The sequence below is a fragment of the Dicentrarchus labrax genome, unplaced genomic scaffold, assembly GCF_905237075.1.
Source record: "Dicentrarchus labrax unplaced genomic scaffold, dlabrax2021, whole genome shotgun sequence".
Classification (NCBI taxonomy): domain Eukaryota; kingdom Metazoa; phylum Chordata; class Actinopteri; family Moronidae; genus Dicentrarchus; species Dicentrarchus labrax.
Genome location: NW_026136722.1, coordinates 13,032,557 through 13,056,009, shown reverse-complemented (window position 1 = coordinate 13,056,009; position 23,453 = coordinate 13,032,557). Strand labels below are relative to the sequence as shown.

Below are 23,453 nucleotides of genomic sequence, written 5' to 3'. Positions count from 1 at the left end.
AATAATCTCTAGTTATATCCCTGGTATGATCAGTTATGTTTGGACGTGTTATATGAACAGAGGTGTAAAAGAAAATACATATAATTATCCTTCAGTGCCCTCCAATGGTCACACGGCGTAATTGCAACTGTTGAGGTTTTTTTTTTCATTTTACTTTGAAAGTATTGACCGGAAGTGTTACCATGCCATCGTGTCTAACTTGATATTACGATTGTAGTTACCGACTGTGACCACCAGAGGGCACACAATGCCTTGCACGATGGAGAAAGACCCGACTTACACTGCCCGCCACTGGTCACAGTACACAATTACACTCCATGTGTATCATTTAAGTTAGCATAGTTTAGGAATACTTCTAGTAAAAATAGTTACACCACCTTAAATAGCTAATAATGGTCTTCCTTGATGCAACTGTAGCTTTTTACCTACCGGTACTTTCAATGTACTGTTGCTATGAGTCACCCTGCCCCCTGGTGGCCACAGCGAGGAACTACAACTGTACGCAAGTTAGACACAACGCTAAAGCGATACTTCCGGTGAACAATTTCACGGTAAAACGCTTTAATACATACGGTTGTACCGGAATAGCGGCGTAAAGTAAAAGTAGAAGGAGTGATTTTGACGTTTTGATGCGATCTTCTGCACTGAAGAGGGTTGAGCTGTGTCAAACAGAGTGCTAACAGTGTAACAGCAGCGCCACCGGACACCTCCGGGCTCCAGGTGGCGGTATACACTCTTATGTGTTACCGAACTACCCTAATGGAGAGAAGAAGAAGCCGTCAGTGGCTCAGACAGTCTGATAGCTTTGAGTCGACAAACGTTGTTTTTTGTTGTTCAATGTGCATCGTTCTGGTTAACCACGATACCGAGTACATATGTGAGTTATTTTTTAATTTAAGTTTGTTAATTTATAGGCAAATTAGCGCCGTTGGGTCACTGTTTGTGCTACGCTGGCTAAAGTTGCTAGCAGCCACATATGTAGCTTAACGTTAGCCTAGCATAGCTTGTCCAAGAAGACAGATTGTTTGCTTCTGTTGGTCTGTGAAGTTATTGTTTTCGTTTGTTTCCCAGTGGTTAGTTATTGTGATTTAGGTTCTGTAGGTTAGTCTAACCTTTTAGCGAACTGTGTGTGTGTGTTTTACGTGTGCTAATTTTCTGTTTCTCCATGTTTTGTCTCATAAACAGACCACTCTTAGTTAGGCAATGTCACCCGCTTAGCCTGCTGTGAATTTGGATTTGACTTGTGCCTGGTGGTCAAGATGAATCGTCCAAAGCCCACAGCCCTCAGACGCCCCAGTGCTGCAAAGCCATCAGGTATGATGCCAACTTCAGTGACCTCTTGGTATTTGTTCTCTGCAGTAGAAAAGCAAAATAAAGCCACGACTTACTGTGAGGTCTGCTCTCCCCAGGTCACCCTCCACCGGGAGATTTCATTGCTCTCGGATCAAAGAGCCAGGGTGGAGAGCCCAAAGCCCCCGCTGTCCTCCTGAAGCCAGCATCCACAGGTTTACCTGCTGACCGTAAGAGAGAGACCTCCTCCGCCCTGCCCTCCTCATCGGGTCTGTCCAGCCTGGCCAAGCGACCCAAACTATCCACCACTCCTCCAGTCAGTGCTCTGGGACGCCTCGCAGATGTCGCAGCTGTGGACAAGAGGGCAATATCACCCTCAATAAAGGAGCCATCAGTGATACCTATTGAAGGTAAATCAGTGGCTTTTTTTGTATTTGAAGAAGCTGACATAGAAAGGGCTACAAAATGTTGTATGTTTTACGCTGTACAGTTGAAACTCCTCTGTTTTATTGCAGTGTCACCGGCAGTGCTGCTAGATGAGATTGAGGCTGCAGAGTCTGAAGGAAATGATGATCGCATTGAGGGACTGCTGTGTGGAGCTGTGAAACAACTCAAGTTGAACCGAGCCAAGCCTGACATAACGCTGTACCTCAGTCTCATGTTCCTCGCCAAAATAAAGCCCAACGTTTTCGCCACTGAAGGAATTATTGAGGTAACATTTCTAATGCAGTAATACAGAAGTTTAGAGGAAAGGACCAATTATAATGTTGCAATATTTTGTTTCCTGAGCCTCAACTAGTTTTTTTAATTGCAAAATAATAAAGTAATGAGTTGTTTTAGTAGATAATTAAACTGTTAAAGCTGTAGTAGGTGACTTTTATAAAAAAATATTTGCTGAACATTTCACTCTCTGCTGACAGTAGTACACGAGACAGATAATCTGAGAATGGATCAGGTTCCTCTGGCTCCTCCTGGTGCTCCTAATGACATTTACAAGAATCCACTGGGCGTGATTGATAACAATCAATCAGATCCAAGAAACACTCTGGGTTGGTGGCTTAAAGATAGTTGAGTCTCATTCCCAGTGCCGGTATTTGACACTCAACAATCAACTATCTTCCTTGGCTCTGATTGGTTGCTTTCGTTCAGGCCCGGCAGATTGTTGCAGATGCCATTAGGAGCACTTGGAGGAACTTGATTTTTTCGCATACTATCTCTCTGGTTACTGTCAGGATATAGTGAAAGTTTCAGCAAATATGACACAAAAAAAAACACGTTTGATTTTGAATACAGACATTTTTAGCCTCGCAGATAAATCTTCCCCCGGCTAAAGTGAACCTCACAGATGGAATTTGACTGGATTTTTATTACAGGCCCTGTGCAGCCTCCTGCGTCGGGACGCTTCGATCAACTTTAAAGCAAAGGGGAACAGCCTGGTGTCTGTTCTTGCTTGCAATCTGCTGATGGCGGCCTACGAGGAGGACGAGAACTGGCCCGAGATCTTTGTTAAAGTAAGAATCTCCTAAACACTGAAAACAGGTTTATACATTTTAACAATGTTTTATTACAGCCACGTAGGAACTCTTGCAATTTAACTATCTAAACTGTATTTTCAGGTGTACATTGAGGACTCCCTGGGGGAAAGAATCTGGGTGGACAGTTCTCACTGCAAGAATTTTGTTGACAACATCCAGACTGCTTTTGGGACAAAGATGCCTCCTAAGAGTATGCTTCTGCAGGCGGACACTGGCCGCTCTGGTGGAGATCTCAGTGCAGGTTCGGTTACATTGAAAAAACACACAGGTTTGAGTGTCAGTATTGCTGATGCAGGAAATTAGTGCTGACTGTGCGGCGTTTGGGTTTCTTCATGTTTTAGGTAGCAGCCCTCATCCCTCAACCCCCGATGAGGACGACAGCCAGACTGAACTGCTGATAGCAGAGGAGAAACTCAGCCCGGAGGACGAAGGGCAGGTGATGCCGAGGTATGAAAACTACCCAGATAGATGTGAGGGATGCTACAGTGCACAGTCCGACAGAAACCAGCCGAAATTTTTATTTATGTTAGATACAGTTCAGATTTACAATTTTGGAAATTAATTTATCCCAATTAAACCGAATTCCTGGACCATTTTGTCTTTTGTCTCACCCTGTGGCGTCCTGTAGGTATGAGGAACTGGCAGAGAGCGTGGAGGACTACGTGCTTGATGTCCTCAGGGATCAGTTGAACCGCAGGCAGCCGATGGACAACGTGTCACGCAACCTGCTGCGTCTGCTCACAGCCACGTGTGGCTACAAAGAGGCGCGGCTCATGGCTGTGCAGAGGCTGGAGATGTGGCTACAGAACCCAAAGGTGAGTCCTGGAATAAACCACTGGCAATGTTCCATTTCCTAATATCTCACTCACCATTTGATCTGTTATTTGCGATTGGTGCGTGAATGGCAGTCATGCCAATAATGTATCATTTGTGTTGATGGTGTGCATTTGAAAGTTAACTCCTGTAATTAATGCGTATTAACATTGTTTTTGTTCGTGCACAGCTGACTCGACCGGCTCAAGACCTGCTCATGTCCTTATGCATGAACTGCAACTCCCACGGAGCAGATGACATGGAGGTGATCTCCAACCTGATCAAGATCCGACTCAAACCCAAAGTCCTCCTCAACCACTACATGCTGTGTGTCAGGTCTGTGGAGTCTCTGTTTGTTTTACTTCTAACTTGTCGATACACGCAGGGAATTACACTTAACTGTTGCTTTGTCGCTCATTTTCCAGGGAGCTGCTCAATGCGCACAGAGACAACCTGGCTACTATGGTGAAGCTGGTGATCTTCAATGAGCTGTCCAATGCCAGAAATCCCAACAACATGCAAGTCCTCCACACAGTGCTTCAGCATAGCCCAGAGCAGGCTCCAAAGGTGACACTAGAGATTTTTTGAATTGTCAGGATAGTGGATTGGAAATAATGTTACTATAATGTCATTAATATCTTGTATCTTTAGTTTAATTTCTTAGCTCATTAAATCTGTTTGCAGTCTTCTGTTTTGTCAATATCAACCCTCTCCCTGTCTTCCATTGTGTCTGCAGTTCTTGGCGATGGTGTTTCAGGACCTGCTAACCAATAAGGACGATTACCTCCGCGCCTCCCGAGCTTTGCTAAGAGAAATCATCAAACAGACCAAGCATGAGATTAACTTCCAGTCCTTCTGCTTCGGTTTAATGCAGGAGAGAAAGGAGGCCAGCTATGTTGACATGGAGTTCAAAGTAAGTATATCTGAAAATCCCTCAGTCATTTCAGCTTTCATCTTCGTGTGTTTACACTTGACTTTAAACTGTTCTCTCCTCATCTGTCCCACAGGAGCGCTTTGTTATCCAGGTGACTGATTTACTGACAGTCTCCATGATGTTGGGAATCACTGCTCAGGTCAAAGAAGCTGGCATTGCTTGGGACAAAGGGGAAAAGAAGAGTGCGTGCTTTGTTCTAATGGTGTATTTATTACCCATAATATATGCACAATATGCACGATTAGCTTTTCCTTAAACATGTGTCTGGTTTGTTTCAGATCTTGAAGTCCTGAGGTCATTCCAGAATCAGATAGCTGCCATCCAGAGAGACGCTGTGTGGTGGCTTCACACCGTGGTTCCTACCATCAGCAAAACTGGCGCCAAAGACTACGTCCACTGGTCCGTAACTGCACGTGTCTGTTGTGTTTATTGTTCCGACTGCACAAGCTAATCCTGTTTTCAGATAATTTAAATATGAATGATCTGTTTTTATGTCTGCAGCCTTCACAAAGTGCTTTTCACAGAGCAACCAGAGACATATTACAAGTGGGACAACTGGCCTCCAGAGAGTGACAGGAAGTGAGTTTTTTCCTCCATTCTTAAATGAATCATGTTTTCTTTTGACTGTGTCAACCTTACTAAGCAGATTTTTTTTTATTCCTCAGTTTCTTCCTTCGCCTCTGCTCTGAGGTGCCTCTGTTGGAGGACACACTGATGCGCATTCTGGTCATCGGGCTCTCACGTGATCTGCCCCTGGGCCCAGCCGATGCCATGGAGCTCGCAGATCATCTGGTTAAGAGGGCTGCTGGAGTTCAGTCTGATGGTGTGTGACGATCCACTTAGGCTGGAACTGTTTATGATCACAGTTAAAGCTGTGTATAATACTCTCTGGCAGACTATTTGGACATTTGGTAAACACATGGGCCTCAGTTTAATGAGCAGCCAACTTAAGTCTCTCAAAGGGCAACTGCTTATTCACATCTTATCCTCATAGATCAGCCAAACGCGTGATAGGAAAATATGAACAAAAAATATGGTTTTAATTGCAGTTGTGTAAATATTTGTTGACATGTTTCTTGACATATCCATTTGAATCTGTGGAGCTGACCGACTGTTTCTCTTTAAACAGATCTGGAGGTACTGAAAGTGGAGAGGATCCAACTTATTGATGCAGTGCTGAATCTGTGTACATACCACCACCCAGAGAATATTCAGCTGCCCGCAGGGTACTTCAGCTGTCTTTACTGGCTTTTTAAACACTTTCAGGTCATTCAGTTTACAGGCTTAAATAACAAATGAGTCTTGATGTTTCAGGTACCAACCACCAAATTTGGCAATATCCACACTGTATTGGAAGGCATGGCTGCTGCTGCTTGTGGTGGCTGCGTTTAATCCCCAGAAAATAGGTACAGCACTCACTTTTCTATGTTACATACATGTATATGTGGCTCAGGACGTAGAGCGGGTTGTCCACTAATCATTGGGTTGGTGGTTCGATCCCTGGCTCCTCCCGCTGCATGTCATTTGCCAAATTGCATCTGTGTGTGAATGTGAATGAATGAATTAGTTTCTGTGTGAATTTGGCATGTAGTGTAAAAGTGCTTTGAGTGGTTGGGAGACTTGAAAGGCGCAATACAAGTACAGTCCATTTACCATTTATTTATTCTAAGCTATTAAATATTTTTTATCAATATATTGTCTGACATTTTGTTCCTTTAGGTTTAGCTGCCTGGGATGGCTATCCTACACTGAAAATGCTCATGGAGATGGTTATGACAAAGTAGGTGAAGGTTATCATTTAGAATAAAATAGTTCTAAGATAAAAATTCTCAGTAACTAACTTGTCTCTCTATGCTTCCATAGTAACTATACTTACCCTCCATGCACCGTTGCGGATGAGGACACAAAGACGGAGATGATCAACAGGGAGCTGCAGATTTCTCAGAGGGAGAAGCAAGAGATCCTGGCCTTTGAGAGCCACTTGGCAGCAGCCTCCACCAAACAGACCATCACAGAGAGCAACAGCTTGCTGTTGTCTCAGCTTACCAGTCTTGACCCACAGTAAGAGACCAAGAGGAATTACTTAATGTACCTGAAAATAATTGATTGACAAATTGTTTTGTAGTAAATGCCTCAGTTAGAAGGTGAAAAAGTTACTCAAACTTGGATCCTCCACTTTCTTTAGATTGGAACAACATTAAACTTACACTGCCGTACTTTTAATACAGTAGATTGTTCATTACATTACTTTTATTTAGCTGACACTTTTGAAAGCAATTTACAATAAGTGCTATCAGCGATATGGATACAACCCAACAATTGCAAGAATCAAGCAAGCACACCAAACTTCTTTCATTCTAGCTATTTACCACTTGAAAATCAGTCCATAATTTAATGCTGTATTAATCTATTAGAACCTTTTTTTGAAACTTGATACGTGAATGATATTTTCTTGTTTGTGTTCAGGGGTCCTCCTCGTCGACCTCCTCCTCAGGTCCAGGAGCAGGTAAAAACCCTCAACCAGTCTCTGCGTCTGGGACATCTCCTCTGCCGCAGCCGCAACCCAGACTTCCTCCTCAACATCATCCAGAGACAGGTAATGGTCATGTACACACTACTACACACTACACAACTGCACCAAACACAGTATAACATCTTGCCACTGCTCGTAGTGCAAAATGTCTCTCACTGCTCAGAGACTTTGTCAGACTTTGGAGGTGATGTTTTACCTTCAGAATATTGTTGGATCGTGTCTCCAAAAGTGCATAATTTGTGTAAGCTGTTATCTCTGTACTGTGCTGAACCTGCTTTGGATTAGAAAAAAAACATTGGTCAAGAGCATAAATGGAGCCTGACTTAAAGAGGAAGAAATAACACACTGTTGTTAGGCTTTTGTCTTTGGTGTGTGTCCTGTAACTGTAGTGCATTTCAAATCCTTCACAGGCTTCCTCTCAGTCCATGCCGTGGTTGGCTGATTTGGTCCAATCCAGTGAGGGGTCCTTGGATGTACTGCCAGTGCAGTGCCTGTGTGAATTCCTTCTGCATGATGCTGCGGATGACAGTCTGCCAATAGAGGATGATGAAGAGGGAGAGAGCAAAGAGCAGAAGGTCAAGAAGAGACAAGTATGTTGATTACAACACCATACCTTACTGTTGGCACAAAGCAATTACTGAAATAGTTGGAATGGATGGAATTTTTCTTAATGACAGATCTTTTTTTGTCTTTGGTCTCAAATGTACATTATACATTAATACTTGTGCTTATTTATACTTTTAGTTTGGTATTACTTACTCTTAACTAACCCAGAATTATTATCTCTCTTGCTGTTAGAGACAACAAAAGCAAAGGCAGCTACTTGGACGGCTCCAGGATCTTTTATTAGGTCCTAAGGCTGACGAACAGACAACATGCGAAGTGCTGGACTACTTTCTGCGTCGTCTCAGCTCCTCTCAGGTGGCATCGAGAGTCCTAGCCATGAAGGTACGCCCAAAAACATCATCTCTGGTAGCACTGTGTTACTGTTATAAAATGATTCCATTTACATTGTGTATTTGTGTGTAGGGTTTGTCATTGGTGCTGAGTGAAGGAGGCTTGAAAGATGGAGAGGAGCGCGACCAGCCAATGGAAGAAGACTCTGCAGATGCTGAGCTCCTGCCAGGGTACCAGTGGCTGTTACAAGACCTCCCAAAGCTCCCGTTGTTTGACAGCGTCAGAGGCATGACGTCTACTGCTCTGCAGCAGGTGAGTGTCTGACTCAACAGTGAACTGTCAATAATTAAACCTTTTAGGAAGAGCAGTGAGTAGAAGTCTGAACGGTCCGTCTTGTCTGTCTGCTCCCTTGAAGGCTATTCACATGGAGACAGATCCACAGACGATAAGTGCCTATCTCATCTACCTATCCCAGCATGCACCAGTGGAGGAGCAGGCTTCTCATAATGACCTGGCTCTGGTAATCACGGCGAGTTGCTTAAATTACATTTACATTACACACTTTTATTTAACCAGTTTTGTTTTCATGGAGCAGTGCTGACATAAATCTTATCCCCAATCACCTATATAGGATGTTGCCCGGCTAATCGTCGAGCGTTCCACCATCATGAACAGCCTGTTCTCCAAACATTCCTGCAGGCCTGAGTCTGATGCTGTGCTCAGTGCTTTCCTCACCATCTTCTCTGCATACATCCGGAGGATGAGGAAGACCAAAGAGGGAGAGGATCTTTATAGCTGGGTAGCCCTAGTTAGCGTTACTAACTGAACTACATTTTTATTTACATTATGGTTAACTTTTTATTGATCCTCAGTGGGTCAAAGTAAGTGAAGCATTTAAAAAATAAGCAGCGAGTTCCACACCTTTTATAATCTTCATGCAGTGACCTGACAATTTTTCAGTGATCAAATATGCTTTGAGTCTGCAACTGATTTCCAACCTGACTGCACCAGATTTTATAGTTACACAGAACCGTCTCTGAAGTCGTCGTTAGACACTGTTTGAAAAGGGGCAGACACATTCAAAAAATACCAGCCAGATAATTTGATGAGCCATCTGTCTATCTCTATCTATCATGTACAAACTTCGATCAGATCAACAAACCAAATAACAGTCAAACGTGTACTAAAGCCAGTCGGGAGAAGAATAATGGACCTTTAAAAAAGGGGGGGGGAATTGCATGATAAGATTTGTTTGACAAACTTTGTTTTTTTAGTCAGAATCTCAGGACCAGGTGTTTCTGCGTTGGACCACGGGAGAGACTGCTACAATGCACATTCTTGTAGTCCATGCCATGGTTATCCTGCTGACCCTGGGGCCACCCAAAGGTAGTCCTGTTCACTTTACAGTCTGTGTAAATGTTTGCAATGTTAAAGGGGCTGTAAGAACATGTTTACTATTGTGCATTCTTACAGGAGAGAGTGATTTCTACGCTCTTTTGGACATTTGGTTTCCTGACAAGAAACCCCTACCCACTGCCTTCCTGGTTGACACCTCAGAGGAGGCCCTTCTCCTGCCTGATTGGTTGAAACTGAGGATGATCCGATCAGAGGTCGCTCGATTGGTTGATGCAGGTACAACTTGTTATAGTTCAGAAACATGTTTGTTTTCTTACAATGTAAATAAATGTTTACCTTTTAACGGAACAATACATGTGTTTCCCTCAGCTTTGCAAGACCTGGAGCCTCAGCAGCTGCTGTTGTTTGTGCAGTCCTTCGGCATTCCAGTATCCAGCATGAGTAAACTGCTGCAGTACTTGGACCAGGCCGTCTCCCATGATTCACAGTCATTGGAAGAGAACATCATGGACAAGCGTAAGATACATTTATCCATCCTTTTGAAATGGTTTAAGATTTTGAGATTTGTCTTAAAATATTTAGGATCTATATAAATTTGTATTTATCCTGTAATAGACTACATGGCCCACCTGGTTGAAGTGCAGCATGAGCGAGGTGCCACTGGGGGGCACACTTTCCATGCATTATTGAGCTCCTCCCTTCCTCCAGACAGAGGTTGGTGACTTTAGCCTCCAAATGGTTGTTTGTGTGCAATTTCAGCTTTTATTATGTGGCACTTCATATCTATTTAAACTTTTGATTACTCACAATAATATTAATGAAACTTTTAATTTCATTTTCTAAATAATTTTAGATAACATAGTTAAAATTCTACCAGATGATCTAAATTAGTCCATGTCTTGTCTACACCCCTTCTGAAAGATTCTGCTGAAACAAGTAAGGCCAAAGTTACTGTGGAAACACCCCACAGCTCTGTGAAGATGAGAGCAGCCAGTCAGCTTCCTGCTGTCGGGCCTGATGATGATCTCACTGGCATGTTGCTGCAGGTGGGATTTATTAGCTTTTTTTCTCATTTCTTTGTGTTATTGTTATTCCATTTATTTATTTTTGGTTAACATGGGGTGAAAACATATTTCTGACCTGTTTCTGTTTCTTTTGCTTCCACAGATATTCCCCTTAAAGGTTGACCCTCGCTGGCATGGCCCCCCTCCCAGCCAAATATCTCTGGCTTTGCAGCAGGCCCTGGCTAAAGAGCTGATGCGGGCTAAGCAGGGCCAGATTCAGCAGGGTGGGTTGGCGTTTCGGCTCCTACAGGCCATTGGAGCCCTCCTCACCTCTGCTCACGCTGGGCCTATTGTCATGTCAATGCACCGCAGCCATGCCCTCTCCTGTCCTCTCATGCGCCAACTTCACCTTTACCAGGTAAGGCTTGGTGACAATCTGTGCATAATTCCATGTTAACTGATTAAACATTTGAGTAAAATATTTTTCTTTTTTCTCCCGCTTGATGTCTGTTTCTTCCAGCGTCTTGTGTCCCAGGACATTGCTTTCTCCTCACTATTCCTTAAGGTCGTTGTTGAGATGTTAATCTGGTTAGACAACCCAACTGTGGAGGGAGGACCACTAAAGACTCTACTCAAATCTTTTGCCGGTCAGAACTCTCACAAACACAGGCACAATGATGGTGAGCACCTCAGCTATAAATCCTTTATCTTTTCAAGTGTTGACTAATTTTTTTTATACAAACAGTAAGTCACAAGTCTCTCTGCTCTGCAGTGCGTACAGGTTTCCTGCACCTGGCTGAGGCTTTGGCATATCACACAGATACTGAAGTGCCACTGAGAGCTGTCATTGCAATGCTGAAAGCTGGAGACAGGTGTAATGCTGAAGCAGAGCTCATTGGAAAAGGTATTAATGGAGTCATGGTATGGATGTGGATGTGTGTGATTTTGTTTGAACTGAGCACCAGATTTAGTTTTTCAAATATTACTCAAATATAGGGTTGATTGACAGTTAATTTATCAATGTCTTGAGACCTGATTTATTATTTTATCAGGTTTTTCAGTTATTAACTATAAATGCAAACTGTTTTGCATTTTCTTTTATCTGTGACTGACAGTTGTCTCTTAACTTACATATATCCATATTGTTACAGTGTACATGGTTTGGTATGTTTTCAGTAAAGTAAAACTAACAAGTTCCAGTTTCAAATCATTTAAATTTAAGTATACACACTTTAAACGTAAGCAATGGACTTCTCACAGCAGCGCATACACATGTAACGCAGGATAACAAGTACTTTCCAATAAAAAGAAAACAAGCTGAGTTGGTGACAAATACATTAGCTTGAAGTGAGAAAGAAACCTGTAGTGAATTGTTTGATAGACCATGTGAACTGAATCTCTGTAATTCATGTAATACAATGTATTGTTACACCCATAGGTGGCTGCCACTAAAACACAAAAGCTGGTGCAACATTTAATTTTTTGTTTTGTTACATAAGGGTGTATAGCAGCCGCAAAACCTATCACTAAGCATGCTGTTTTTTATTATATTCCAGTGTTACAAGGGCTGATGGAGGTGAGGTCGCCGTATTTGGAAGAGCTACTGTCTCTGTTGATGACTGTTGGTACACAGAATGGTACGGCTGGCCCTGTTGCCACGGTGATTTCCTTGCTGCTTCAGGAAAGTGAGGAGCGAGCTGTGAAAAAGGAAGTGGATTCTAACAAGTGAGTACTGCAATTCTATTTCCCTCTCAAGTCATGCAAGAAACATTTATATTTGACAGGACTAAATGACAAACACGGCTGCCTGTGACAAAAATAGCAAAGCGGCGCATGCTGTCTGTGGCCTTGTACTCGGAAACTGCTATTGGATTTGGTTCTGAAAGGTTTAATTGGTTTTGCAGCTTCACATTGGCTTTACAGATTCACTTGCTGTGCAAATCACAGAACACTTTACAGAATCGTTTATATGTTGGGTTTAAGCCACACTCTCGGTGAGGCAGGTGCATACTCAAAAGTTGCTCATAAATACATGCACGGTCTGGTCCAAGGAGTGCAAGTAGATTGAGTGATAGCAAGTATTTATGCACCAAAAGAGCCACATGAAGCATATAAACATTGAGCATAAGATCTTTAGCTCAGTTGTATTGTGAATGTATTGCATTTTCTGAGGTCTTGATTACGGCTATAGGGATTAAATATATGTTCAGTCACATCTCCATAGAATAACCTTTCAGTTTCACCTTTGCCAGCAGCTCTGAGGTGACAAAGTCAGGACTGAGCTCTGGACTGCTGGTTGATTGGCTGGAGCATCTTGACCCTGAGGTCACTTCAGTGTGTCCAGACCTTCAACAGAAACTGCTGTTTGCCCTCAACAAGGTAAGATAAGCATTGCCTGCAGGTAATGTACTTCTCTTGTCTTATCACAGTGGGGGTAAGTCTTTGCATTACTACATCCTTTCTGCTTATTTCTCTTATTTCAGGCCCGAGGAACTCCTGCCTACAGACCTTACCTTTTGGCCTTGCTTACACATCAGTCAAACTGGTCCACCCTCCTGCAGTGTATCAGTGCTCTTCTTAGCAAGCGCAGAGACTATAAGTATGCCGTATAAACTCACTGTTTTGCTTAACTTTAGTAGATTAACATACTGTAATTACTCAGTAATAGTTTTGTCTGCTTCTGATGAGATTTTATTGAGAATAATACATCTTGCTGTGAGAGATTATTTTAATTGCCTGTGTAACATTTTTTAGACTTGACCCATCATCAGCCCTGGATTTCCTGTGGGCGTGCAGCCACATCCCGCGTATCTGGCAAGGACGTGACCAAAAGATCCCTCAAGTAAGATCAGAAGCCCACATACAAAGTCGCCAGTCAAAGTCACCCTTTTTTCTGTGTTTTTTATGAGGCCGAAGTTAGAGGGAGATCATTCTGCTGAAGCTGATGACTGGTGTATTTTTCTGTTTGTCTGTGCAGAAGAAAACAGAGAAGTTTGTGTTACGACTCAGCTCAGAGGAGCTCATCAGCCTGGTGGACCTCATCTTGTCAGAGTCGGAGCTCCACAGTCGTGACTCACCCCACGATGACAAAAGCAGCTTGGACCAAGCATCCTGCTCCCTCATCCAGTCCAGGCTGCCCCTCCTTCACTCCTACTGCAATGGAGATCTAGAAAACATCAAAAAAGTCTCAGAGTACCTCATCAACTGCACAAAGAAATGGGAGGACAGGTATGGTGGTTATTTAATTGTTTCAACACTTCTACTCTTTTACCTCTATCCCATCCCTCCATATTCAAAGACACATATGCTCATCGCAGTTTTTAGTACAAGGTTCATTAAAGGGCTCATCCTATCCATTTCAACACATTGTATTGTTCTTTCTAATTAGCCCAAATACGGAAAGTCATTTTTTTCCTGTTATGGTGTGCTGATAAACTTAGGGTAAATCACACTAGATTTTCCTTCTCCGTGCAGATGAACTTTTTAGACTTCCTCTGTCAGCCACAATGCTGTGGACCAGGGAAAACTCGATAATTAGGTCTATTGGTGTGAAATTAAAACCAGCAGAAGTCGTCTGTACTGTGATCTCTTTAAAAGCTCACTGTATTATAATGAAGCCAAGAGGATTAAGGCTGAAGCTCTAAACTTGCCTGTGTTGTGAATTCCTGCTCTGACTTAGCTGTCAGAGATCAGGGTGCAACTCTTTGTGGAGGCAAACCCTCCTTTCATGAATATGTCTCTGGTTATTAAACCACTTTAATGAGGAAACTTTGGCCAAGGTCAAGCAAAATTAGCTTCCGAATTACAGTATTTTAAGTACAGCTAAGCTGTCTGGTAAAATGGTTGCTAGTGAAAATATGGCAGGATAAAAACACGTTGAAAGTAAAGGGTTTTGGCCTTGTGTTGAAAAAACACTTGATTGTATGTTGAGCATTCTTCTTGTGAACCCTCGCTTTCAGATAAGCTGGTGTTTATTCCAATTACACACCGACCATTGAACAACGAGCGGACTCTTTACTCTTGGTCAAGGTCGCTCTGATTTGCTTCAGTTAGTAGAAAGTACATCATTTGAGCCGGGCAAGAGCTTTAGAGGATTTTATGCAACCACAGTAACTTGAAGGCAAATGCCTCAGAATTACATTATGCTATTCATGTGCCTAGATTGTATTAATGTACATTAATTATTGCTGATTTGTAGATAGAAACAATAGACACATGCTTTACCATGCTCTGTAATCTGTGATCTCATATTAGTTCTGTTGATAATCCATTGAAACTGATGAATAAAGTGAATTTGACACGACCCAAGGTGATTTTTCTTTGAAACTGGGAACATTGTTTGCTTTATGTTAGTCCCACTATGGAGTAAAGCTTGAGTTGAAAAGCTCTGGCAAACTTTGTACGACTGCACAGAATTGGTCAACCAGTCACTGTCAATTAAATAGCTTCAAGCTACACAACTCAATAACATCAGGGATTACAGTCTTGATTATTTTTTACTAAGCTTCCAGCTTTACCATGGCCAGCTGAACGATCCTCTTAAGCCAATAATAAAATTTATTTTCCCTAAAGTGAATAACATATATATACAATCTTGTTTATTTTGTCTTTCAGTGCGATGAGTAAGCGGTGCCAGAACTTACTGCTGCAGATCTATCTGCACTTCCCTGAGGTCATCCAGCACATTACCCTGCCTGAAGGCACCTTCAGCAGTGGTGGGGCTGCATACGGCAGCAGCTGCAAGGTAAAGATGTCTTGTCTGATTCATAGATCACATACTTCTTACCATACATTACATAACATTTGACTTGTGACATTTGAATTTCTATGCTCTGCTACCATGATATAATGAAATGTTTATTCTTCTTGTGAATATAATAGAGAAGTTATACTTGTCTTAGACTAGGGATCCTTAAGATTGAATAAAATATGTGGTTACATTTAGTAGCTTTCTAAATAAAGTTAGATATTACAAAGTAAAAACTGATTTTGTAATTGCTGTAAAAACAGGACAAGCAACGGTAACACATACTCTGTGATATTCCATTGCTTACCACAAAATGGGTCACAAGTCATGACCTACAGCCTCCACTAAGCCCCATAAACTGCACACTCCGCTGCACTCCACAGGAAGTGATCATAATGCTGAAAATTGGGATCTGATATCATGGCCAACTTATATTCATAAAATACAAAAAATATTTTGTCTGTAGTTGACAACTCAAGAAACAAATGGCTTTTGCGTTTTATTTATATTATAATATTATTTATTTTTCTTCAGCTTGATGTCCTGGTGCACCGCCTGGTCACACTGCTTGCTGATATAGGAGACTCAAAGTCAGCTGAGAACCGCGTGTCTGATGCCAACCTTGCATGTAGGAAGCTGGCTGTGTCGCACCCTGTCCTTTTGCTCAGGTGAAAAAAAATGCACGTATTTCGGGATTTAGTCTTCAAACCCTACATTTTCCATCTATTGACAGTTTTTTCTCTCTTTTCCAGACACCTGCCCATGATTGCAGGTCTCTTACACGGTCGCGTTCACCTAAACATGCAGGAGTTTCGGCAACAAAACCACATGACGTTCTTCAGCAATGTGCTCGCCATCCTGGAGCTGCTGCAGCCACTTGTTTTCCACAGTGGCCACCAGAGGGCGCTTCAAGACTGCCTTCTGTCCTTTATGAAGGTCCTTCAGGTGGGCGGATCACACACTGTCAAATCTTCTCCATAGGGTTTAGGATTGAGATCAGGCATAACGACTGGTTTAATAAGCTACAAATTAGTTTTCCAATACCTGTTTGTGCATCTTTCCTCTCGTAGAACTTCCAGAGGACTCGTTCTCCGTTGGTCTTCATCAACAAATTTTTGCAGTTCACACAGAAATACATCACCCATGATGCAGTAGCTGCCATTCCTTATTTACAGAAGCACTCTAACATCTTGCAGTAAGTATATTGTGGCAAAAACTACTTTTGAATGATATGTTGGTCACTGTTAAATATTATACCATGTATTTTACTTTTTTTACAGCAAAGATTTTGTTTTGCCATTTCTCCCATTAGGGTTCTGTGTGCAGAAAACCCAGACCTGGTTCAACTGAAATCTCTGCTGGCTGGACTTACTTTACCAGTGAAAAGTTCTTCTGCAGAGGTTGCGCCAGAAGAGAGAGATGGTAAACACAGGAGGATCTTCTAAGTTGGAGTTGAAACATAAACACCTTGAAATAATTTATGTCTAGATACATGGTGACTTTTAATGTATTTAGTCCAAATAGCCACTGTCGCACTCTTTTCTTGCAAACTGCAGTTTTGCTAAACAATTGTTTTTGCTCTTTACCAGACGACATGTCCACCGGTTCCCTGCCGCTTGTCAACATATCTGCCTCAGTTTCACTGAGTGCAGCTGACATGACCTTGTACCTGAAAAAGATGTCCAGAGGAGAGGCAGTCGAGGGTAACATACGTACTGCTGCAGCAATTTCACACGTATAAATCCTGTATCATAATGAGTAATATGCAGTTTCTTCGCCCGTCTGCTATAGATGTGTTGGAGGTGTTGACAGAGGTGGATGAGAAATCAAGGAGGAGCCCAGAGATCATCCAGTACTTCACTGTGAGTCATAAACAACAGAAACAAAACAAGAGGTCAAGTGTAGTACCTGTCAGTGTCTAACTTGTCAGTCACCACCTTGTGTCACTGTTTGTAGAACGATCTGCAGAGACTCATGGTTTCCTCTGAGGAGTTGTGTCGGAACATGGCCTTCAGTCTGGCCCTGCGCTGCATCCAGAATAATCCCTGGTAGGTTTACAGCACTCCGGGACAAACCACCGACAGAAACATTGCTGGAACTGAGAGAAAATGAGTTGATATTTTTAAAAAAAGAAGAAAAGACAACGTTTAAAAAAAAAAAAAAAATGATGTATTGATACTGATCTGTCAATCAATCTTCAATCCAATTGTCTGCATACTTTTGTTTATTTCTTTTCACAATGAAATGCATGTTTTTTTCTGCTGCAGCCTGGCAACCGACTTCCTGCCAACATTCATGTACTGTATGGGCAGTGGGAACTTTGACGTGGTACAGACTGCTCTAAGGAATCTTCCAGAATATGTGCTTCTCTGTCAAGGTAAGGGGATACTCTTTAGTCACATCCTTTTTGACAGTGATCTGGTAAGGAGGAAGCAGTCGGTCCTCTGTCTTGTCTTACAGTCTCATGACCATGCAGTATCTTTTTATTTTTTTGCAAAAAAAAGTGATTTAATGAAGCATGCAACCAAAGTCCTTGTCAGTCACACATCCATAGCTGCATGTTGTAATGTGAATTTTTTTTTTCTCTCCTCACAGAACATGCAGACATCTTGCTCCACAAGGCGTTTTTAGTGGGTATCTATGGGCAAATTGACACCAGTTCAATGATTGCGGAGTCTATGAAGGTCCTTCACATGGAAGCAACAACGTAACAACAAAGCATACAACTCCACATCTGATTGGAAATAGTGTCATTCATTTTCTACATTCCAGAGCTGGATTTTTTCTTTATTGCCTTTAATTCACATTGCTCTAATTTCATCATGATAGATTAGCAAGCTCTGTGGCTCTCCAGTAGTACAGATTAAAGGATCCTGCAATGATCTGGTAGCCACCAGTAATATAATAACTTCTGGATAATTTAGTGACTTCAAAGAATGCATTAGAATTCCCTCTAAATTACTTAAAAATGTAATAATTAACTGTAAAATTACTGTTGGTGTAATAATGCCACAATTAGTGCGTTTATTACTTCTTAAAGGATGTAAGTTATTTTCAACTGATGATGTAATGATACATTAACCAGTAATGAAAAAAAGATAACACAAATTGGAATATTTTTTGGTGATATTATTATATAATTGGTTAAAGACAACACAGAATATACAAAGTCATAGTCAATAACTTAAAAATGAATATTATTATAAAAAATATATTATAATTGTTTAAAAATATATTTAATTAAATTGAATTTGAAATTTTTATTGCATTTTCTGACATTTTAGAGGGATTGTTTGCACCTCTGCAGTCATTAAATTACTAATAGAGCTCAATTCATGTTTGGATAACAGTGCACTAGTTATTGTACAGTAACAAAGCTAACCGTTTGCTTCATAGTTTTTAATCAACATCTGAAAAAATCCATAAAGTAGCAATTTTGCTATAGTTTCCCTCTGAACTTTGTCCAAAATCTGACTGAATACCAAACACTATTGGAATGCCTCACTGTATTACACAAGGGTGGTAATAAAGTAACGTGTTTATCCCAAGCAACAGTGAATCACCAAACAAGACTTTGTTGTTTGACTCTCAAATTTTATTAAGACTAATGTGTCATTGCCTGAATACAGTGTTGATTGTGAATTCTTTAAATAGCTGAAAAGAACCGGTCATTTTGTTTGGAGCTACTATGCTTTACTGTTACCATAACGTCATCTGTGAGCCACCTTGATGAGAACTGAATAAAATTACTTTTGGAATATCCTTTTTTTTATGTTTCATTCAGCTTTACTGGACAGAGTGAATAGTGTAACATATTTCATCAGGAAACCACTGTAGTTCAGGAACTCAATGGAGACATTTACCACTGTTTAATTGGAAAGCAGTTTAATGTTGAAATTGTAAAAACACAAATTTCACAAAAACCAATTATTACCTTTCAGAATAATATTTTAGCACCTCAAACAAGACTGAATGGGGGGGAAAAAAATAAGTGGTGCAAGGTTTGTGGCTTTTCATTTCATTCCAATAATTCTTGGATCCTGATAAAACTGGAAACAGCCGTCATAGGTACGCTTGCCCTTCACTGGCGTGTAACAGACAAATTAAAGGCGTGATGCACATGCTGTGATGGAAACCATTTTGCCATGAAAGTGTGAGTTGTTTTGCCCAGTGCCACTGACTTCATCTGAAAACCTCTTGATGGAGTCAAACGGATAAGTTAAATAACGTGTAGGCATGCCAGTAAACTAGGAAAGTGGAAGTCCCCATTGATAGTAAATTAACCGTGGCGGTAATTGTTCAATCACACAGACCAAAGGGTGCTTTGAAGATGGGATGTGGGTAGGCCATTTTACAGCAGAGACTGCTGCTGGTGTTTTGTTACATAGGAGGACATGAAGATGAAGCCACAGCATGGTTAAGGATCCTCAGTGAGGGTGAGACATGCCCACACTGGTGGGTCAGTGGAATCTGTCATTCAGAAATAACAGGCATTCAATAAGATACCCGGGTTGGATGGCTGAAAGCAGGTTGTCTAAGACTACATTAATGCAGATTTTTTCTAAAGGTGAACACAAAAACAAGACTCAATGTCAGTTTTGAAGACAAGAAAATAATGAAAATCATGTTTCTTTTACCTCTTTGGGCAACTAAAGATATAAATAGTCTGAGTTGTGACTATCATGTACAGAATTCAAACCCAAGACATTGTAGGTTCATTATATATGTGCCTTTGTCTTATGAACCCTCATGATGCCTCCAAATCCCCTTTAATGAATATGTATTCACACATCCATTCTTATAATTAACTTGTTCATATGTAAACCCAATCATGTCCTACCCATCAAGCCTCATACCTACTGATCTCTCTCTGCTGGCTCTGTCTGATGTGTTAATTGCACCTGTATGGTGTCCTATAACTAGCCGAAAGCTCTGTTTATGGTTATCAATCAACTTACAACACAAGTCTTAGCAGCCTGGGCTCTTGGTCCGGCGCCAGCATCCTATTGGCTGGGCAGCAGTGAGGCGGAACAGAGATGAATGACAGCTAACGAGGAAGTGGTGGGAGGGAGAAGGGGGGGCCAGCTTGTTGCTGAATAGTCTGACGGACCACTGACAAGTTAACAACCTCTGCCTTTATTCATCATACCAGGCTGGATGCCCTCAAATGCAGCTGTTAGGAGCTAACCACTCATTTGTCCATGCTGAACATTTTCCTTAATGGTAATAAAATATCTTCATGGTACACATTTATTAACCATGGTCAGTGGGGGAAAGTAACATTTACTGAGGTACAGTTTTGAGGTATTTGTATTTTAAGTATTTATTTTATGATAATTTATACCACCACATTTCAAAAGGAAATATACTTTTTATTGTATCTTAATAACTTTTTACTTTTCACATGTCAAAAAAAAGAAAACAGCAAATGTTATTAGAATAAAATACATTGTTAAAGACTAAATCAGTGGTTTCCAACCTTTTTGGCTTGTGACCCCTTACAAGTTAAGGGTCCCTTGTCCCATTTCACATGTCTGAGTTAGCAAATCTAACTTTAGCAATTCCATAAAAGATTTATCTTCTAAACTTCTCAGATGAGTTCATTTAAATAACTGTTTGAGAGTCAAGATGTTCAAATGATCCAATAGTTCACGAATAAATAGCAAAGCAAATACTTAAAATATGTGTAGCAGAACTTTATTTACAACAACCAAAGTTTAGCTTGTGGCCCTATGGAGGGGGCCCGACCCCTGTGGAACCACTGTACCAAACTCCTTAACTGTATAGACAGTAGTTGTTAAAATTAGTTCCACCTTGACCAGCTAAAACGGTAAAGTTTTATTTATAAATTTTTTCATTAGTATGTCACTCAGAAGTAGACGTTTCTATGCATAACATGTAGTTTTAACTACTTTTGGTACATTGAGTGCTTTTAGCTCATACTACTTTTCAGATACCCCCTCCCCCTTGTGTAAAATTTACTTGTAATGGATTATATTTTTACATTGTTGCATCTGTTGTATTATGACTTGAGTAATCAAACTGAATACTTCTTCCAGCACTGACCATGGGAATGTAAGATCGTAAATTATTGTTTCGAAGTGCAGGAACATGGTTGTCAGTCGGTCTTTCTGCCCATGTGAAAGTGGACAGTGAATGAACAGCGAGCAGGAATGCGACCAGCGGAGGCTTCTTGGTGTCTCTCTCAGCTACAGGAGGGGCCCCGATGTGCTGCTACCTGCCCATGCACATCTGTCTGCTCTCCGTCTTCCTCTCAATGGCACCCTTGCCTTAGATCATCTCCTCTTCCTCCACGCTTGAGTTGCACTTGGCTTGCGTGGAAAAAATGTGGACCGGCTCTCGCCTCTCTTCTCCCTGGCACTTTGATGTCTCAAGTGTGATTGCTCTTGGATTGTGGCCGCTTTCCCTTGAAGGTTTTGACATGAAAAGCAGGCTGGGCTCTCAGGTTTATCCCATGACCAGTGATCCAGGACTAAAACAATCAGCCTGCTCACTGTGGGATACTATTACCAGGGAGAGTGAGGCACCAAGCATAGGGGCTTCCTCAGCCATGAAATACACTTTTCTTCCAAGTTACAAACACATTTTAGGTGTGTTGATTGAATTATGCCAATCCACGCTCCCATTAATAGATTTTAGTTTGAAGTTTGTGCAAGCAGTTGACACTAAAATACATAGGCAAGCAGCCAGAGAATACATTCCCAATGTGTTTGCACAGGGGTGGAAGACTGAAATGATTCAACATTTGTAATGAATTAAAAAGAAATGAGGCCAGTAATTGCAGTTAAGATTGACCCAATCTGATAAGTATGATAATGTGACATGTCATTAACAGCAGAGGCATAAGTGACAACCCTTAAGCTTCACTTACACTTTCATTAAATATTGATCTTATCTATGCTCATTGCTGTTCCAGCCTGCAAATTACACCAGATAGATATATTCCCATGACAGTGGAGCTGACGATAATCATCCATCTTCGCATGACATTTGGCAGAACTCTTGTTTTATGAGCTCAAGTGCCATTGTAGTGGATGAGAAAGAATAATAATGTGCAGTGTTCACGATCTCCATTATATTAGATCGTATCTTATCACACTGAGGGCAGAGAGTGTTATAGTTAATCCACTTCAGCCATGTCTATCAAGGAAAAAAGCCAAATACTCCGCATCATTTAATTCAAATTTCAACTCATTGAAAGTTTTTTTCTGCAAAAAAAATACCATGAGTTGTGAAAGATTTGTGGGATATGTTATGCACAATTAAAGTTATATTTGTTTTTGAGTATTCTGATCATTATTCCCATCCCTTTAAAGAGGCTATAATTGTTATTGTTTTGGTTCACTCTCACTGCACTCACAGCCTTGTTTTTTGGCCACACCACTGTTTTCAGTGAAAAAGCTCTAAAAACCCATTGAACACTCCCTGCTCAGCACCAGACAGCAGACACAACTCCAAATGAGTAGCGCTGTTTATGCTTGATGAGTGGTTGTTTGCTAAAATGTTTCCCATAAAAGGTGATATGTCAATGTTGTGTTCTAACTTTGTTTCCGCTGCCCCCAAGTAGCCAAAAAATCATTAATGTTTTAAAACAAAAATATTCAGCTGTTAATACCTGTGATAATTTGTGGTCAAAATGGTTTTTCCACAAATAAATTATATGGGAGGCTTCAAGTTTCCACATCACACTTGTATAAGTTGCACATTGGATCACTATCGGCTTCCAAACTAATTGTGGTGTCACAAAATGATGCTTGTATGTACACATCTTAAACTCAGATGTAAGCATGAAGAAACTTTCCTTCTTCATCAGGGAAATCTGAAAGCAGTCTTCTTTTGTCAAACTCTGCACATTATTCTGCACAGCGAAGGTCAAAATATCCAAGTGAAGTAACAATAAGGTAGAGGAGGAATTTGAAGGTCAAGTGCATAACATTTACGAAGATCTATTGGCAGAAAGGGAGTATAATATTCATAGGTATGTTTTCATTGATAAGAATTGTTGTGTTTCCATAACCTTAGAATGAGCGGTTTTTATCTAGAAAAGGAGGGGGTCCTCTTTTACTGCCATTCACCACCACAGTTCCTTCTACACGCTTGGAAGGTGAGCGGTATTCAGTTAGTTCCAGTCTGCAACTTCACCACCAGATGCCTCTAAATCCCACACACTGGTGTTTTCAAATTTGAGAATCATCATGTTTTCCGAGCTCCAAAAACTCACATTTAAGGCAGATTTCAGATGTTCCTTTCCCTTTACTTTGCAATGAATGCATGCAAGCTCGAACGAGTCCATTTCAAAGCCATCTGAAGGGCATCCGATTGG

At 41.2% G+C, this 23,453-nt stretch overlaps 1 protein-coding gene across 4 annotated transcripts; it reads left to right on the top strand.

The window, feature by feature from the left end:
- The first annotated feature begins 736 nt into the window (after positions 1-736).
- ints1 (integrator complex subunit 1) lies at positions 737-18,871 on the top strand. 4 transcript variants are annotated; one of them, XM_051388063.1, is made up of 48 exons: positions 737-877; positions 1,186-1,314; positions 1,410-1,700; positions 1,806-2,002; positions 2,664-2,801; positions 2,907-3,066; positions 3,167-3,272; positions 3,454-3,640; positions 3,829-3,974; positions 4,064-4,205; positions 4,375-4,551; positions 4,646-4,754; positions 4,851-4,971; positions 5,074-5,151; positions 5,238-5,395; positions 5,702-5,798; positions 5,887-5,978; positions 6,292-6,352; positions 6,436-6,633; positions 7,039-7,168; positions 7,516-7,695; positions 7,904-8,053; positions 8,135-8,314; positions 8,418-8,522; positions 8,634-8,801; positions 9,277-9,388; positions 9,476-9,634; positions 9,728-9,874; positions 9,974-10,072; positions 10,280-10,404; positions 10,526-10,780; positions 10,883-11,042; positions 11,135-11,266; positions 11,919-12,087; positions 12,618-12,741; positions 12,846-12,961; positions 13,117-13,204; positions 13,340-13,590; positions 14,977-15,106; positions 15,644-15,777; positions 15,862-16,054; positions 16,180-16,304; positions 16,422-16,531; positions 16,699-16,812; positions 16,901-16,971; positions 17,066-17,157; positions 17,377-17,486; positions 17,705-18,871. In XM_051388063.1, exons 2-48 carry the CDS (start codon positions 1,260-1,262, stop codon positions 17,818-17,820), a joined length of 6,558 nt encoding a protein of 2,185 aa, XP_051244023.1. In that variant the 5' UTR covers positions 737-877; positions 1,186-1,259; the 3' UTR covers positions 17,821-18,871. The 4 variants fall into 4 exon arrangements, with proteins under 4 accessions (XP_051244023.1, XP_051244022.1, XP_051244021.1 ...); XM_051388062.1 differs by having other exon boundaries at positions 12,615-12,741; XM_051388061.1 differs by having other exon boundaries at positions 8,418-8,531.
- The last annotated feature ends 4,582 nt before the right edge of the window (positions 18,872-23,453 follow it).